The following is a 16015-nucleotide window of genomic DNA, read 5'->3' on the forward strand; positions in this document are numbered from 1 at the left end:
AGTTGAAGCTTCTCTTTCCTTAGGATGCATTGCACTGAGACTATAAAGGTTACTTCTGACAAAATTAAGGTATAGCTAGAGGAGGTGAGAGCACAGCCTACTGTAAGAGAACTCTCACTGCAGGCAATCTTAGAACCCAGAGAACAAAGAGGAATCCAGATGCCTTGCTGTGGGCAACATTGTGTGGCTGGGAAGCAGGTTCAGGTACAGTGCAGTAGGTAGAGAAGCACACTGGAAATGAGTACAACAAGGCACGGGACACACACCAACTTGAATACTTGTTTATAATAAACTTTACTAGTTTCGTAGGTACATCAAGGTCCCTATACCATGAAGCAAAAGAAAGTACAAGAGAAAAATATCATGTAATTTCTTTGCAACCTCTTGAGTTTTGATTGCTATTTTTGTTGCTAGTAAGACACTTCATATCTACAGCAGTTGCAGGAAGTAATTTTTTTTTTTTTTTGGTTTTGGAGACAGGGTTTCTCTGTGTAGTTCTGGCTGTCCTGGAACTCACTCTGTAGACCAGGCTGACTTTGAACTCAGAGATCCACCTGCCTTTGCCCCCCGAGGGCTGGGATTAAAGGTATGTGTCACCACCGCCCAGCAGAAATAAATATTTTATAGACATTCATATGTAACAGTTTTTCTAATAAAATTTTAAAATTAAATTATTTTATAATCACTCTAGAACATAGAATAAGAATCTGTCTTTACAACAGATCAAACATTCTAAAGAGCATTATGGAGTCTGCTTTGACAACCATATTAATGTAAAATTATTTTTACCATTGCAGCACTGAGATAAGGTACTCCTTCAACCAGTGTTTGCAGTTCAAACAAGCAGATGAAAAGCTGTGATACGTACACACCGCCCGCTACAATCTTATGTCCATCCTCCAAACCTCAGCTTGTTGGGTAAGTACACTCTGGAAAGATAGTCTGACGACAGGAAGGTCAAGGCTTGGATCTCTGCTTTCATCTTAGATTCTGCCATCATCTCCATCTGCCAGAAGGTACCACAGTGTTACCAGCGTCTGTCAGGAACCACAGGCTAGGCTGTCTCCAGGACTGCTAGAACATGTGAGTAGCTACTGGTCAAGACTGTAAGATCAGGCCTCACAACTAGGTGCTTTTGTTCTGGGACTTTTATGAGTTCTTTCTTTCTTTTATCCCATAAACTGCAATACCATCACTGATAAAGTGACATAACCATGGAGGAAAGACAGAAGTCTTCACCCTGCTGACCTGTTAGCACTATTTGAGATGCAGTTTCAACAAACTGTGATTGTCAAATTGCATTGGTATCAGTTGTTGGTCATATAGAACTTCAGGGAAGTAAGTTAGATTCAGGAGGACAAATTGCGTGCTTTCTTCCATGTACAGAATCTAGACTTAAATATATGCAGGTAGGACATGAATGTAGAAAAGGTACTATGTGGGGGAGGGAGGTTCTAACTAGGGAGGGGAGGGAGAACAAGAGCAGGTAACAGAGAAGGAAAAGACAAAGTGCTGCACGTCTTCTCTTATATGTAGACTCTAGGTTTAACATATATGTATGTGTGAAAGCAGAAGGCGGGCCATGTTTGGTTTGGGTTTGGAACAGGACCTGCTAGCAGGGATGACCTGCAGGGGTGGGGGCAGGGGAAATGAACAAAGTACCATGACATATATGCAAGAAATGCAATAATAAAATCATCTTATACACTACCTGAAAACATTAGTTAAAAATCAGTAACAGTAATAAAAATAAAACAGAAGTTCACAGATGTGCTGAAAGTACCACTATAACAAAAAGAAGGAAAGCACGTAATGTTTGCCTTTTCTGAAGCACACCATCTACCTCTTTTCTCCAGAAGGGCTGACAGCTGATATAAGGCCTCCTCAGGATACTGTCCAGTTTCATCTGGTCATGCTTTGTCAGTGGAATCAAACTATCCTTCGGTATATTTAACCTGGAAAAAAATCGGACGGGAGTGGACAGAATGTTTCTGTAATCATGTCTGTATTTATGTTATGTCAACAAACTAAGAAAAACAAGAGAGACTGGGTAGTGGTGGCACACCCCTTTAATCACAGCACTCGGGAGGCAGAGGCAGGCAGATCTCTGTGAGTCTGAGGCCAGCCTGGTCTACAGAGCAAGTTCTAGGACAGACTCTAAAGCTGAAGAAAGAAAAGAAAGGAAGAAAGGAAGGAAGGAAGGAAGAAAGGGAGAAAGAAAGAAAGAAAGAAAGAAAGAAAGAAAGAAAGAAAGAAAGGAAAAGAAGAGAAGAGAAAAGAAAAGAAAGAAAAACAAGTGAGAAAATCAGTCCAGCGCTCCTCCCCAATCCCAGCATCTGGGGCTCTGTGACATAGGTCAGGGGGTTTTCCAAGTTCAAAGCAGAAGTTTGTGTTGTCATAGAAACAGATTCTGTCCTTCCTCTCCCTCCTCACCTCTGAGATGATAACAGACAGACAGACGCTGGCTGTTAAACAAAGCACTGGCGTAGGCACACTGAGCAGAGCTGGCATGGACAAGTCACAGCTTATCCTGCAGCTGTAGCTCCAGCAGAAGTGGCCAGTGGCTGACACTTAGAAATCAGGAAGTGACTGCCTACTAAGCCAGTATTGAGGATGTGTATTCTATTATTTTCTTACTCGGGATGCACACTTTATCTAGTTCGAAGTCTGAAAACAGTAGAGAGATCTGGGTTTATGGTGTAATGTGCTCTTGAAGTCAAGTCCGAGGTCCCCAGGTAAACACTAATTTCAGCGGTCCTCAGTGTCCCCATAATTAGTTCCTGGCTGGCTGACAGAGGGAATCCAGCGCTGCTCCTCGCAGTCTCTTTCCTTTGATCACATATATCTCTGGAGTAGCTCTAAGGACACCAGAGTGGTTTACAAGACACAGCTGGAGTTCCTCCAAGACCTCTGCCTTAAAAGCCATGAGGTTTTGTAGTGATATTTTGTTTGTAATCTAACAAATAAAGCTTGCCTGAAGATCAGAATGCAGAGCTAAGCCACTAGTCAGCCGTGTGGGACAGGGAGTGGTGGCACACACCTTACAGAGGCAGAGGGATCTCTGTTAGTTCAAGGCCACCTTGGTTACACTAGGTTGAATCTGTCTAAAAGCAAAACAGAGCTCACACAAAGGTGATCCCAGCACTTGAGATTCCACACCTTTAATCCCAGCACTAGTGAAGTGGAGACAGGAGTGATATGGCTGGGAGGAGAGGAATGAATAGAAGGTGGGAGGAGACTGGAGCTCTTCATAGTCCGAGGATTTGTAGAGACAGATGCAGTCTGAGGATTCATAGACAGAATCTTCCCTTCAGCTGGGGATTCAATAGAGGTGAAAGGTCTCTCTAGTGGCTGGCTGCACTGCTTCTCTGATCTCTCAACTTTCACCCCCTAACATCTGACTCTGGTTTTCATTATTAAGAACAATTAGAATTTGTGCTACAAGGCTTGTTGTCCAAATCTGTGTTTGTACAAAGAGGTCACACCAAAGGATCATGGCCATGACAAGTGACCACATTGGTTTAAACTTTGCTTCCTTCTATGGAAGAATTCAAAACTCTATGAGGAAGGTTATCTTCCTACTCAGCTCATAGCTTCATGGCCCCCATGTTTGGGAAATCAGCATCTACACCCAAGACAGCCCACTGCCTCAGGAAAGCCCACGCACACACACACACACACACTCAAGTTCCTCACCCAGGGAAAGGAGAATAGATAGCAAGAGGGTATTTGAGGGGTGGAAGGGATGGCTCAGTGGTTAAGAGTGCATTCTGCTCTTGCAGAGAAGCCAAGTTTGATTACAGCATCCGTGCTGAATAGCTCACAACTGCCTGTAACTCCAGCTCAGGGGTCCCAAGGCTTTAGTCCTTTGTGAGTACCTGCACTCACACGTTCATATCACCTAGTACCTGTACATAATTAGATATTTTTACAAGTATTTGAAAAGCAGTGTTCCCCCATGGTGAGGACCAGGTGGCCCACTCTCTAGAGAGAACATAACAAGGACCCTATTGAATACAGGGGAAGCCTCAAACTCACATACACTTTGACCCACCATGTCTCTGGGAATCCTCAGAGACTATGTTAATTCAGAGGACCCTTTGATCTGCCTGTCATCTACAATTTCTGCAGAACAGCTATGAGGAATGGCCTGAACGAATGCTGGCACGGGACAGTGGAAACTCAGGAGCAGGAGCTGTTACCATGAGGTCCACAGGAGAGAAATGTATTTATTAGTAACAAGCCAAAGAAGTGATCACGTTGTGTTGTATGCAAAAACCAGAAGACAAAGAAACAGTTAAGGATCTTGAGGTTTTTGGGTAAAGGTCATAGTTGAGGGCAGAAAATCACCGGTCACCTAGGACTGCTCTGCCTCAAATGACCATTAACTTTAAGTGCTGGAAGTTCCCAAACTCTGATATTAAGATGGAATCACTCTGTGAAGTTATTAGAATGTTCAAGATCAGGACTGAAATTTAATTGCACACCTGGAATCACAAGTATTATCTGTTTGTGAGGGAGAGTCTCACCTGGAGCTCAGGCTGGCCTCTGGCTCAGTCCCCTGAGCTCAGGATTACAAGTATATTGTCATGCATCTCCATGTATTATCCTTTTAAATACCAAAAAAAACTTGTACAAAGGTTTAACCATAATTGTAAAAATAATTGTAGCTAGCTGAAAGTAAAATTAACTAAATTGATTGAGTTTGTTTTGTTTGTTTTTTGAGACATGGTTTCTCTATGTATCTCTGGCTGTCCTGGAACTAGTTCTGAAGACCAGCCTGGCTTCAAATTCACAGAGATCTGCCTGCCTCTGACTCCCAAATACTGGGATTAAAAGTGTGTGCCACCACTGCCCAGCATAATCCATTGAGTTTTTGGGTTTTTTTGTTTGTTTGTTTTTTGTTTCTGGAGACAGGGCCTCTTGATGTATAACAGTGATGGCTGTCCTGGAACTCTCTATGTAGACAAGGCTGGTCTCAAAACCACAGAAACCTGCCTGCCTCTATCCCCCAAGTGCTGGAATTAAAGGCATGTGCCATCATGCCCAGCCTTCATTAAGTATGTAAATAACAGAAACCTCAAGAAATTTACATTATAACTACAGACAGAAAGTGCTTTTCTAGTGACATCAGGCATGTCATACACACTACAATGAGACTCCTTACCTTTTAATATCAGAAGGAAGGAGACCAAGCCATCTGATAGCTGGGACGGTAAGACTGTGGGCTTCGAAGGACATGGACTGAGGTAAAGAGCAGAGCTGTGTCAGGTGAGCTGGGTGGAGCCCTGACTTTCTATTCTGGCAGCAGGGTGAGGTGCTCTGAACCATTGCTTTATTAATCTCACCTGCATTCACTTCCTCCCTCCCTGCTCTGCCACCCCTCTGTAAGAAGTTGGCTGGGTTTCCAGCTCATTGGGAGATGCAGGTTCAGTGGGTTTAAAGGGAACCAGGATTTGTAGCTCTGCAGGTTCTCAAGTGTGGAATTTGGTCACCATAGGTTCCAGGGTGAACTTGATGCTTTCCCTTCTGTCATTGTGGGAGTTGCAGTGGCAAGGTCAAAACTGGAAGCTGCATGTGACATTTATGGTCTATCTGATGCTCTTTAGGAGCAGAACAGGCAGGATTGCTCGTCCTTGGGTTACCTTGAGTAGCGGTGCATTCTAGGGGCGGGACTCACACCAGTGAAGCATAGATTGGCTATCAAAGAGATCACCATTTCCCCTGGAACATTCTGGAGAGCCTTGGCTTACTAGGGTTGTAAGTAAACCCCAGTTAATGTAAAACACATTGTGGAGAAGAGCAGAGATGGTGGAGAAGAGCAGATACTCTTTTCTGTACTCACCATGGACCCGTACTTGTAGATGCACATTATCTCGATGCCTGTTGAGAGTGAGCTTGAAGATTAGACTCAGGCTGCAGCTATGGAATCTGCACTCTCAAATTTTATCTAACATCTAAAATCTTTATTTTTATGAACATTACCAATGAAAACTTATGTTCTAAGTTTCATGTTAAACATTACCTTAAATGATTATAGCCTTTAATTTGACAATATTAACAGTCCCTTTGATTTATTTCTCTACTGATTACCATGCTGGAGATTGAGCCTAGGACATCATGCAAGTACCACAGCACTGAGTTATCCCCTGGCCCATCCAACACGCTGTGCAAATGTTCTAAGAGCAGAAAAACATAACCACAAGTATGATTTAGTTACAGCAGTTGTACCAAATAGTCCAGGAGAGATTACCATGGGGATCGGCATCTACCAGTGTGAAAACAGGAAGATGAAATGTGTCCCACAGCTTCTTCACCAGGAGCCTTGTGTTCAGATCTGGAATGCCCTTTCCCTGAAAGCAGACAGAGTCAGGCATTGTGGCTGTGGAGAACCTGGGTACATTCTGCCTACCTTTTATCAACACTGACAAGTGATACCCCCACCCTGACTTCCAGGAGGGGGAGTCTAGTGGTGACTGTGAGGAAAATGTACAATGTGCAACAGGAAGAGCCATATATATTCACACCTCTACTTCCAGTATACCTATTTGAAGACCCCACTCCATGGAAACATTTCATCATCAGCAGAAATAATAAAGTCCCTCCACACTTAAAGATCACACACTTAAACTCACCACAGTGTTATTTAAAAGGGCATAGGGAGAGCCAGTGAGATGGCTCAGCAGAGAAAGCCCGATGACCTGAGTTCAGTCACTGGGACCCAGACGATACAAGGAAAGACAGACCAGACACTGAAATTGTCCTTTCCCCTCTATATTGCCTCTTGGCTCTTCCACTTAAGCAGATGCCACTAGGATTTTCTGCCATTACCCCAAGAGTCCATGCCAAAATCACACTTGGAACTTCTCTCATAAAGAGCTGAGTGCTTGTGTCTGTCCTCTGGTTCTTAGTGGTGATGTTGAAGCAAGAAGCCAAAGGTCAGAGCCACATAGACTTGTTCCCCACAATCAGGAGTCACCTAGTCCTCCTTAAGTGTCCTTCCTTCAGTCCCCACCCTCATCCTCACACTGAGATAAGCCATCTGACCTGCAGGCTGCTATATAAAGACAAGGACGCAAAGCCTCCTGTGAGTCTGTCTTTTTGGTCAAGACTAGTCAGGCTTACAAGGTGCTGCCTGACACCTCCTCCTCAGACTCTCTCCTGGCTATGCTAAGGCTGCATTCCGGTCACTCTAACAAATCACAGGACTCTAAACAGCTTTCTTCTCCAAGGAGTGGATTTTCTACAGCTATGTAAAGGCAGATGTGGAGAGATCTCAGAAGAGGGGAGCTTGATCTGCAGCGCCCATTTGTGTGCACCCCAATCTTTCTTCCCTCCTGAAGCCAGTTTCTGTGATTTCTCACCACATTGTCATGCCACAGGAAGCTAACTGCCCACAATGGACCAATACACTTGTCAGTACCAATAAGTTCATGTCAGAACCCTACCCTTAGATGTGGAGGTGAGACTTTGGGGTAGAGAACAGCAGGATGGACTCCCCTGAATGGGATATGAGCCCTTATGTGAGGGACTCCAGAAAGGCTCTTTCCTGTCTCAGTCTTGCTCTTTCTTCCACGTGAACACTCAATGAGAAGATAGCTTCTTTGTGATCAGGAAGTGGTCTGCCCTTTGCAGATAGAGAATCAACTAACACGCTAGTCTTGACCCCAGGATGCAGAACTTTGAGAAGCACCCATGTTGCTTCAGTTACTCAGCCTGCTGCATTTCTGGTGGTTCTTGCTGGCTGAGATACTGCCTTTGGCTGAGCCATTCTGTGGGCCCACTGGTGTCACAACACCACCTACACCCCTCACTATTCCTGCACATGTGTTGTGAAAAGGGAAAGCTCCAGTGAATCACCTGGAATACAAACTCGTGTGAAGAGCAGCAAGCACTGTCAGTTGCCCAGCTCTGGAGCAACACTGTGCAGGAATGTGTGAGGGAGACACAGAGGAGCAAGAAAACAAAGCCTGTCTGGGGAAACTGCTGTTTTTAAGAATAGAGACCCATCTGAACTTGAGCTGGATTTAAGGATGTCTAAGTAACTTGGGCACTTCTGCACTGTGAGACTAGGTGGTGCATTATACTGGACAGGGACATGGTGCACAGATGTTGGCAGAAGTCCTACCGTGACCATGATGCATGGGGACACTCTGCTGCAGAAGTTGTCGTCCAGGAGCCGTTGAAATGTCGCATCCTTCTCTACTATTAACAGAAACTTCGCATCTGTCATCAGATCTGTGGAGCTAAGGCTGAGAAACTCCAGTCACAGTCTCCAGGCTTAGTCACCTGCTACGTGACAGCAGCGTATGCCTCAACTCAAAAGCAGCTACGGAAAAAGTTTTTAGTTTACCTCCCAATATCTGTATTCACTCAGGTATACAGGTGCTGGACCTACTTCACAGGGAGCTCCCGAGAGCCCTAGCAAGAAGACTGTGGCTACTTGTCTCTATGGCCTAACTTGTTACACAACAGGAAGGCAAAGTTCTTTGAAGGAACATTCCAGTTTAAACAGTTTTACCACTGAAGGATACTCCGGATCCCTTGGATGTTAGATGGCACAGCAGTAGCCTAAGTTAAAAAGGAAAAACAAAACCAAGCAGTTTGTAAAATAAATAAAAAGTGTCACTGCACTTAATAATCCATCACCACAATCATATGCATTCAGTTTTCACTGATGGGTAGTCTAGAGACTGTCCCTCCGTGGGTAGTCTAGAGACTGTCCCTCCGTGGGTAGTCTAGAGACTGTCCCTCCGTGGGTAGTCTAGAGACTGTCCCTCCGTGGGTAGTCTAGAGACTGTCCCTCCGTGGGTAGTCTAGAGACTGTCCCTCCGTGGGTAGTCTAGAGACTGTCCCTCCGTGGGTAGTCTAGAGACTGTCCCTCCGTGGGTAGTCTAGAGACTGTCCCTCCGTGGGTAGTCTAGAGACTGTCCATCAGTGGGTAGTCTAGAGACTGTCCATCAGTGGGTAGTCTAGAGACTGTCCCTCAGTGAGGAACAGACCAGTCCCTAGGAAAGCAGACACACATCCACTTGGCTTCCCCAGCAGGGACGGTTGTGGAGCAGACAGAGTGAAGGGAAGTGTCTTGATGCAGGGCCCCACAGCATGGCTGTACCCTGTCCTGATGGGAGCATCAGACCACCCACATCTGCAAGGGGTTTGGGATAAAATGTGTTCATTTCAAATCCTCATAGATTACGTAAATAACCATGCCAAAAAGACCATGTCACAAGTCAGTTGAAAATATCAACACAGTGTAAAAGAGAGTATGTGTCTGTTTATTTCAATATGACAATTAGCATATTTGAAAATAGTGTGCTTGGTATAGAACCCCATAAAGCACACACATGTTCACCCATCAGTTTTATTTTAAAATCTCTGGGCCAATAAGATGGATCAGTGAGTAAAAGTACTTGCCACACAGACCTGATGACAAGAGTTTGATCCCAGGAACCCATAGTGGAAGGAGGAGTGATTTTTGAAAGTGGTCCTCTGACCTCCACACTTGTGCTGTGGCACACATACACCTGTGAGCACACACACACACACACACACACCATCATCATCATCATCATCATCATCATATTCATATTCAACAATTATAAATAAATTTTACTTTGTCTCTAAATTATACAACGAAGCAAGGAATGAAATCCAGTTCAAAATGGAAGGGGTTGTGTGGCACTGAGCAGGAGGATGGAAGGATGCTCACCGTGGCACTGCAGGTGCACTGCACTCGGGTGCCGTCTTCCTCCATGTATCTCAAGTTGCCAGCAATCAATCCCTTGGATGTAGATAACTGGAAAAAAAATAACATCTTTGAAACTATTCCCATTAATATACTTGTTGTTACAAGCCTCTTCGTGCTCACCTCTTAAGATATTTGTATTTTATCTTAGACCAGAATCTAGGCAGAGATGGAAGAGAAAGCATGTAAGCATACTTAGAAAATAAAAATATTTGAAAAGGTCTCTGTTTAGGTTCATTTGACCAAAGGAACACATTGGAAACAGACTAAGGTTATGTTGAGAAAATGAATGATCAGATGACATAAAAATGGGCAGAGTACACTTTCCTCCCAGACAAGGATCTCGCTGACCTGCCTGCCTCTGCCTCAGCTCTGGAACTAAGGGCAGCTGTCATTTTGTTTTGTGGCAGTATTTTGTTCCGAGAATGGCTCACCACATGCAGGCTCCTCCGGGGCACTTTCAGCATACAGGAAATGTCATCTATAATGTTGTCCACTGCAGCTTGGTTCCCAAAGAGCTGGCTGTCAGTGTAGTATATGTCTCTATGAAAATGTAAGGTCGATATTGTGAATGAGCGCCATGTTCTTGAACTATGAGGAGCAGAGTACTATGTGGAGGACATGTACTGCATACCAGCGTACCAGGAGAGCTGCTTACTACCTGGGCTCCAGGATTCATGACTATCCAAAGTGTATTTTAAAATCTAATGGGGGCTAGAGGAATGGCTCAGCAGATAAGAGCAATGGCTGATCTTCCAGAGGACCTGGGTTCAATTCCCAGCACCCACATGGCTGCTGACAAATATCTGGAACTCCAGCTCCAGGCGAACTGAGACCATCTTCTGGCTTCTTCAGACACCAGGCAAGTGGCACATAGACACACATGCAGGCAAAACACCCACACACATCAAATTTAAAACTAAAACAGTTAATTTAACCAAATCTCACACTGCATTTTTTGAAGATGAACTTGCCAGAACAATATATTTACCTCTTGGTTGCATAAGTGTTGCTCTGTACTAATTTATAAATCATGGACAATATTTTCAGAATTAGAGCTGGAAAATAAGACATAAGAAACAATTTACTTCTCTCTCACACTAATTTGAAAGACACTGTCGTCAAAGATTTTAATTGTCCCCATTGCTTATCTATAACGATTTAAAAATTATCTTTCCAAAAGAGAAGCATTAGGTAAAGAACAGTTGGAAAGTCAAGGACTCTTAGGGTAGCAAATCAAAGTAACTTTTCCTGAACATGAACCTAGAACATGCTTACTTGGAGCGGCAGTGTGCTCCCAATGTTACTGACAGCGAAAAGTTCTAGAAATTTATTTTAACGACAAGTTACCTATTAAAGAACATGTGAAGACATCCATTTAGGAACAGCTAAACTCTAGAAATAACTAACTTATTGTTAATTACTCAACACCATGAAAGAATAACTTACCAAACTTTTTAACTGATTTTGGTGAATCGCTTTTGATTTTTCTGGTGGTACACTGAGGTATCATCTGAAGGCCAATAGAATCTTCAAACCTGTTGTTTTGTTCAAAACAAAGGAACAAAATGAGAAAGACTTAATTCCTGGACACACACTCAGTGTGACCTTCTGCATATCACATACACATAGACAGAGGCTAGAGGTTTTGACCTTGAGAATTGTTCTACAGGTGGGTACTACCCATCTTGTTTTATGAGACAATCTCTGTCTCATTGTCCTAAACCTCACCAGTCACCACAGACTGGAGGGGGGGGTGTCTGTGAGCCCCAAGGAACCACTTGTCTCTGGGGTTACAGGCATAAGCCAGAGTTTGCTTTTATGAAGGTGCTGGGTACCCTAACACAGCCATTCCCGCTCCACAACAAGCACTTCAGCCACTCAGCAATCTCCCACACTTTTTCTGTGTGGGCACTGGAGCTTAGGAACGCCTAAAGGCTCAAACTGCTACAGGCAATTAATTAGCTAGGTGACTAGCTGAGGTTTAAACCAAACACCTTTCAGTATGCAGTATGTGTATGTAGTCCTTTTTGGGAAGACAATATATATGGAACACTCATATACTTTACTATTATATATTTTACTCATTTTACCATTATTCATTCTCAGTTAATAATTTGGTTCAATTTAACAATAATTTTTGAAATATTTTATTTCAACTACCCACAAAGTGACATTGTGTGAATGACTGATAACAGTTTGTTAAAGTGAACCTCCCAGGCTCTCCTAAAGGTGGCAGAAGGCATCAGGAGAACACCCCACATGGCAGCTGCTTTGAAGCCACATGAAATCCTTCCTTCACATCACCCAGTATACAGCTTATGCTAATTATATTGATCTTAAAATAATACTTACAAAAGATCTTCCCTAGTCCCTTTCCTCTGCAACTTTCACAAAGTCTGAGGACCAACTGTGGTTTGGTAGAAAAGGCTACACAGCCAGGAAAGACCAAACCTTGTCACTAGGCTGGAGAACTAGCATAGAGCTGGCAAGGATGGAGCCTTATCTCTGTGCTGTGTTCAGGATGCCCGCACTGTGGTCCACATGTCAGCACTGACTGCAGCTGTCTGAGCAATGGCTGCTTTGGCAGAGTGGAAGACAACCACAGCAGGGTGTTTCCCCAGTGCTAGAAGTGTGGCTCTACACTTGCTGTTTTGAGCAAGGACAAACAAACTTTGAACCATCCCTTCCTCGGAGCTGCTCTAGTTGCTAGCCTCGTCTTGGCCTTATCTTTCACACAGCCCTTCTGTGGGGCGTGGATTTTGTAAACCTGATAATTTTTGTGGGACAGGTAAAAGGAATAAAAAGAATGACATATGACTATAACTCTAAAATAAATTGAAATAACAACATAGATAGTGCATTTTAAAATAAAACTGCAAGGACCAGGCATACTTTTTTTTTTTTCCAAGACAGGGTTTCTTTGTGTAACAGCCTTGGCTGTCCTGAAACTCACTCTGTAGACCAGGCTGGCCTCAAGCTCACAGAGATCCTCCTGCCTCTGTCTCCCTAGTGCTGGAATTAAAGGCATGTGCTGTCACTGCCCAGCCTGGCACATACCTTTAATACCAGCACTAGGGAGGCAGATGTCTGTGAATTTGATGTTAGCCTAGTCTACATTATGAGTTCCAGGCCAGCTGGGCATTACAGTGAGACCTCCTCTCAATAAATAAATAAATAATAAAACACAACTTCCAGGGGCTGGAAAGATGGCTGGGCAGTTCAGAGTGCTTACTGCTCTTACAGAGGACTGGAGTTCAGATCTCAGTTCTCATACCAGGTTGCACACAGTATCTGTAACTCCAGCTCCAGGAAATCTGTCACCCTTTTCTGGCTTCCATGGGCAACCACGTGCACATGCACATTCAGGTACATAACACACACACACACACACACACACACACACACAGGAGAGAGAGAGGCAAGCACACACATCTTTTTAAAATGTAGAAATAAAATTGCAAAATGCCCACATTATGTTTTCCCAGCTTGATCTGTTGTCTATTGTGAAGGCAGGCACTTCATTTCTTGCCAAGCTTTTGATTATGTCTTGAATAATATTTTCTATAGATGTAAGAACCTCAGAACTGAAACAATAAACACACCGTGATTTAATTTTATAGCATAATATTTCCCAGATCAATACAAAGACAACTTATTTTTTTCCTCTCCTGAGACAGGGTTTCTCTGTGCAGCCCTAGCTGTCCTGGAACTCTCTCTGTGGACCAGCCTCAAACTCACAGAGATCTGTCTGCCTCTGCTACCCGAGTGCTGAGATTAAAGGCTTGTGTCACCACCTGTCACCACCACCTGGTACAATTTCCTTATTTCATTAGATTTTTGTTGTTTTGTCTTGCTTTTGGAGACAGGTCTCAACAGGTAGCTGAGGCTAGCCTGGAACTCACCATGAAGTCCAAGATAGCCTCAAACCCACAACCCTGCCTTTTCTCCTGAGTGCTTGTACTACAGGTATTGGCCACTATGCCTCCCTTCTGATTGCTCTTTTTTACACTTAGGACATGCATGCCAATAACCACCTCTCTTACTAAATTCTGACGTCTTCTGATGTCACCATGCGTTCAAACACCTGCTCATACAGTGGTACTTACACAGACATTAGACTTGCCTGTAAATTCACGTCTTCAAGAACCCTTTGGCAATAACGATGAGCTAATATTACTTACAAACACATTCCTATTTGCTCACACTAACTTACTTCGATGTCACTGAACTTACACAGACTTGGCCTGACACACCACTGCTAAATGTTTCACTAAGGATGATGTGAGATGAGTCTTGACACGCATGCACGCACACATGCACGCATGCACACGAACACAGCTGCTTGGGGCACATTGCCCTAATTGATCTCATGCCGTAAAAATTAACCATTTTTAAATTTTAGTGATTCAAAAGGAAAGAATTCAATCACAACCAAGAAAGGAATAAATTGTGAGTTCTGTACTAAATGGTTGACTTGGCCACTTAAATCATGCCACGTTACCACAAAATATCAAGACTGAACCCAGTTTTCTGTCAGCTGGCTGTTAATTTCACAGACCATCAGCTTCAAACATGTTGTTCTAAGTAACACTGGCATATTGTCTAGGAAGAGAAACCAAGTTAAACATAGAAGATGGGCAAAATGTTGAGTTTTAATGTCCACACAGTCTTCAATGTTTTCACTGAAAAGAAAAATAGATCATAAAATAGATTTTAAAACAGCTATTTTTTTTTTCAAAGCTTGGAACAGTTTGAGGAAAATATTGAAAACAAATTTAAGGTATAATGAGATTAATCCACATCTTTGTTGTCAATAAGGATTCCCACAATCTCCTAAATTCCCCCACAAACTAATTCCTTTTGTAAAATTTGTCTGCTTGTGGGGTTTGGGGCAGCTGGTTTGGGCTTAAAAACAAAAGTAATGTGTCTAAGATGCAAAGCGATGGCAGTGGGGAGAAAGGACAGGAAAGCTGTGAGCCCTAGAACCGCACTTTCTGCACTTAAGGCCACCTCGGGTGCTGAAGGAGCCGCTGATTTTAAATAAAACCCTTAAAACCCGTTCATCTGTTCCCTCCAGGTCAAGAAAAATGACGGTTGTAAACCACTTAACATATTGATTCTTTGCCCTAGCTGAGAAACCCACTAATGTAGAGATCATACGCTTCTGCATTTTTCTCCTCCCTCTTCTTATTCCTCATCCAAAATCCCCAAAGATAAAACATAAAGCCAAATAAGATCTCAGCCTCTCTGACTAGAATGGGTATTGAGAAACCTGGGAACTAGGCTAGAGGCTGCTGGAACATTCTAGAAAACAGCCGGTGTGCATACGGACGTGTTCACTGGGTTTTTTGGAACTCGAGATGAGCGCTAACGGCAGGGAGCCCTGTGGAGGGCCATGTCTAGCGTGGGCGCCGGCATTCTCCTTCCCCTCGGCCACCTTCCGGGCCTGCCCTCGCCTGCCAAGCGGCTGTACCTAGAAACCACGCGGGTCACCCCGGCAGGGGTCTTCCCTGCGCCTTGCTTCACCATGGCCAGCAAGGAAGCCCGGTGCCTATCCAGGGCGTCGAAGAACGAGGCCTCAGGCCCCGTGGGCACGAACGTCATGATGGCGGACACAGCCGGACTTCCCGCACTCTGACCGCGCGCACCTGCGCGCGCGTGCGCACCACACCACGACCCCCCCCCCCCATCCGGGCGGCCCACTAAGCGGTATGCGCAGGCGCACAGGCCTTGTAGGTGCCAGGGACCCTCCCAGAGGACATGAAGAATCGGGTGCAGATCTAGGAGCGTCGGGGACCAGCGGGGCCAAGGTTTACTTGGCCTGATAACTTAGGAAAAGTAACATTTGTGAACCCTTTGGGGGAGATAATATTCGTAGCCCTGGGGATAAGGGTGAGTGGGAGCACTCTTCCCTGCCTACCCGAAGCCTGGATTCCCGCCTCTGCACCACCTCTTCTCCATCTGCCTCTGTCTCCTGAGTGCTGGGATTAAAGGTTTTACTATCGTCCAAATAATGTTCGGGACTCGCTTTTATTTAAAAAGGTGTTGCTGGGCCCAGAGAGACAGCTCAACAGTTAAGAACCTTAGTGACGCCGGGTGGTGGTGGTGCATGTTTTTAGCTCCAGCACTCGGGAGGCAGAGGCAGGCGGATCTCTCTGAGCTCGACGCCAGCCTGGTCTACAAGAGCTAGTTCTAGGACAGGCTCCAAAACTACAAAGAAACCCTGTCTCGAAAAACCAAAAGAAGAACAAAAAAAGAAAGGAA

At 44.3% G+C, this 16015-nt stretch overlaps 1 protein-coding gene across 2 annotated transcripts; it reads right to left on the minus strand.

Moving 5' to 3' along the window:
* Positions 1–283: 283 nt before the first annotated feature.
* Spo11 (SPO11 initiator of meiotic double strand breaks) lies at positions 284–15355 on the minus strand. 2 transcript variants are annotated; one of them, XM_048441210.3, is made up of 13 exons: positions 15225–15355; positions 13222–13335; positions 11198–11286; positions 10740–10806; positions 10183–10291; positions 9713–9799; positions 8535–8571; positions 8129–8238; positions 6254–6353; positions 5846–5883; positions 5168–5244; positions 1844–1955; positions 284–1006 (listed from the first exon to the last, which is right to left on the minus strand). In XM_048441210.3, exons 1-13 carry the CDS (start codon positions 15353–15355, stop codon positions 887–889), a joined length of 1191 nt encoding a protein of 396 aa, XP_048297167.2. In that variant the 3' UTR covers positions 284–886. The 2 variants fall into 2 exon arrangements, with proteins under 2 accessions (XP_048297167.2, XP_048297168.2); XM_048441211.3 differs by lacking the exon at positions 13222–13335.
* Between the last annotated feature and the right edge of the window lie 660 nt (positions 15356–16015).

Source organism: Myodes glareolus, chromosome 10 (assembly GCF_982192425.1).
Source record: "Myodes glareolus chromosome 10, mMyoGla1.1, whole genome shotgun sequence".
NCBI lineage: Eukaryota > Metazoa > Chordata > Mammalia > Rodentia > Cricetidae > Myodes > Myodes glareolus.

Excerpts from the sequence above, each read along its gene's own strand:
- Spo11 (XM_048441210.3), bottom strand. The coding sequence starts at position 15,355 with ATGACGTTCGTGCCCACGGGGCCTGAGGCCTCGTTCTTCGACGCCCTG. Across the intron at positions 8,239-8,534 it reads TAACATCCAAGGGATCCGGA|ATCTGATGACAGATGCGAAG; the intron begins GTATCCTTCAGT and ends TTAGCTCCACAG. Across the intron at positions 5,884-6,253 it reads GGTAGATGCCGATCCCCATG|GCATCGAGATAATGTGCATC; the intron begins GTAATCTCTCCT and ends CACTCTCAACAG.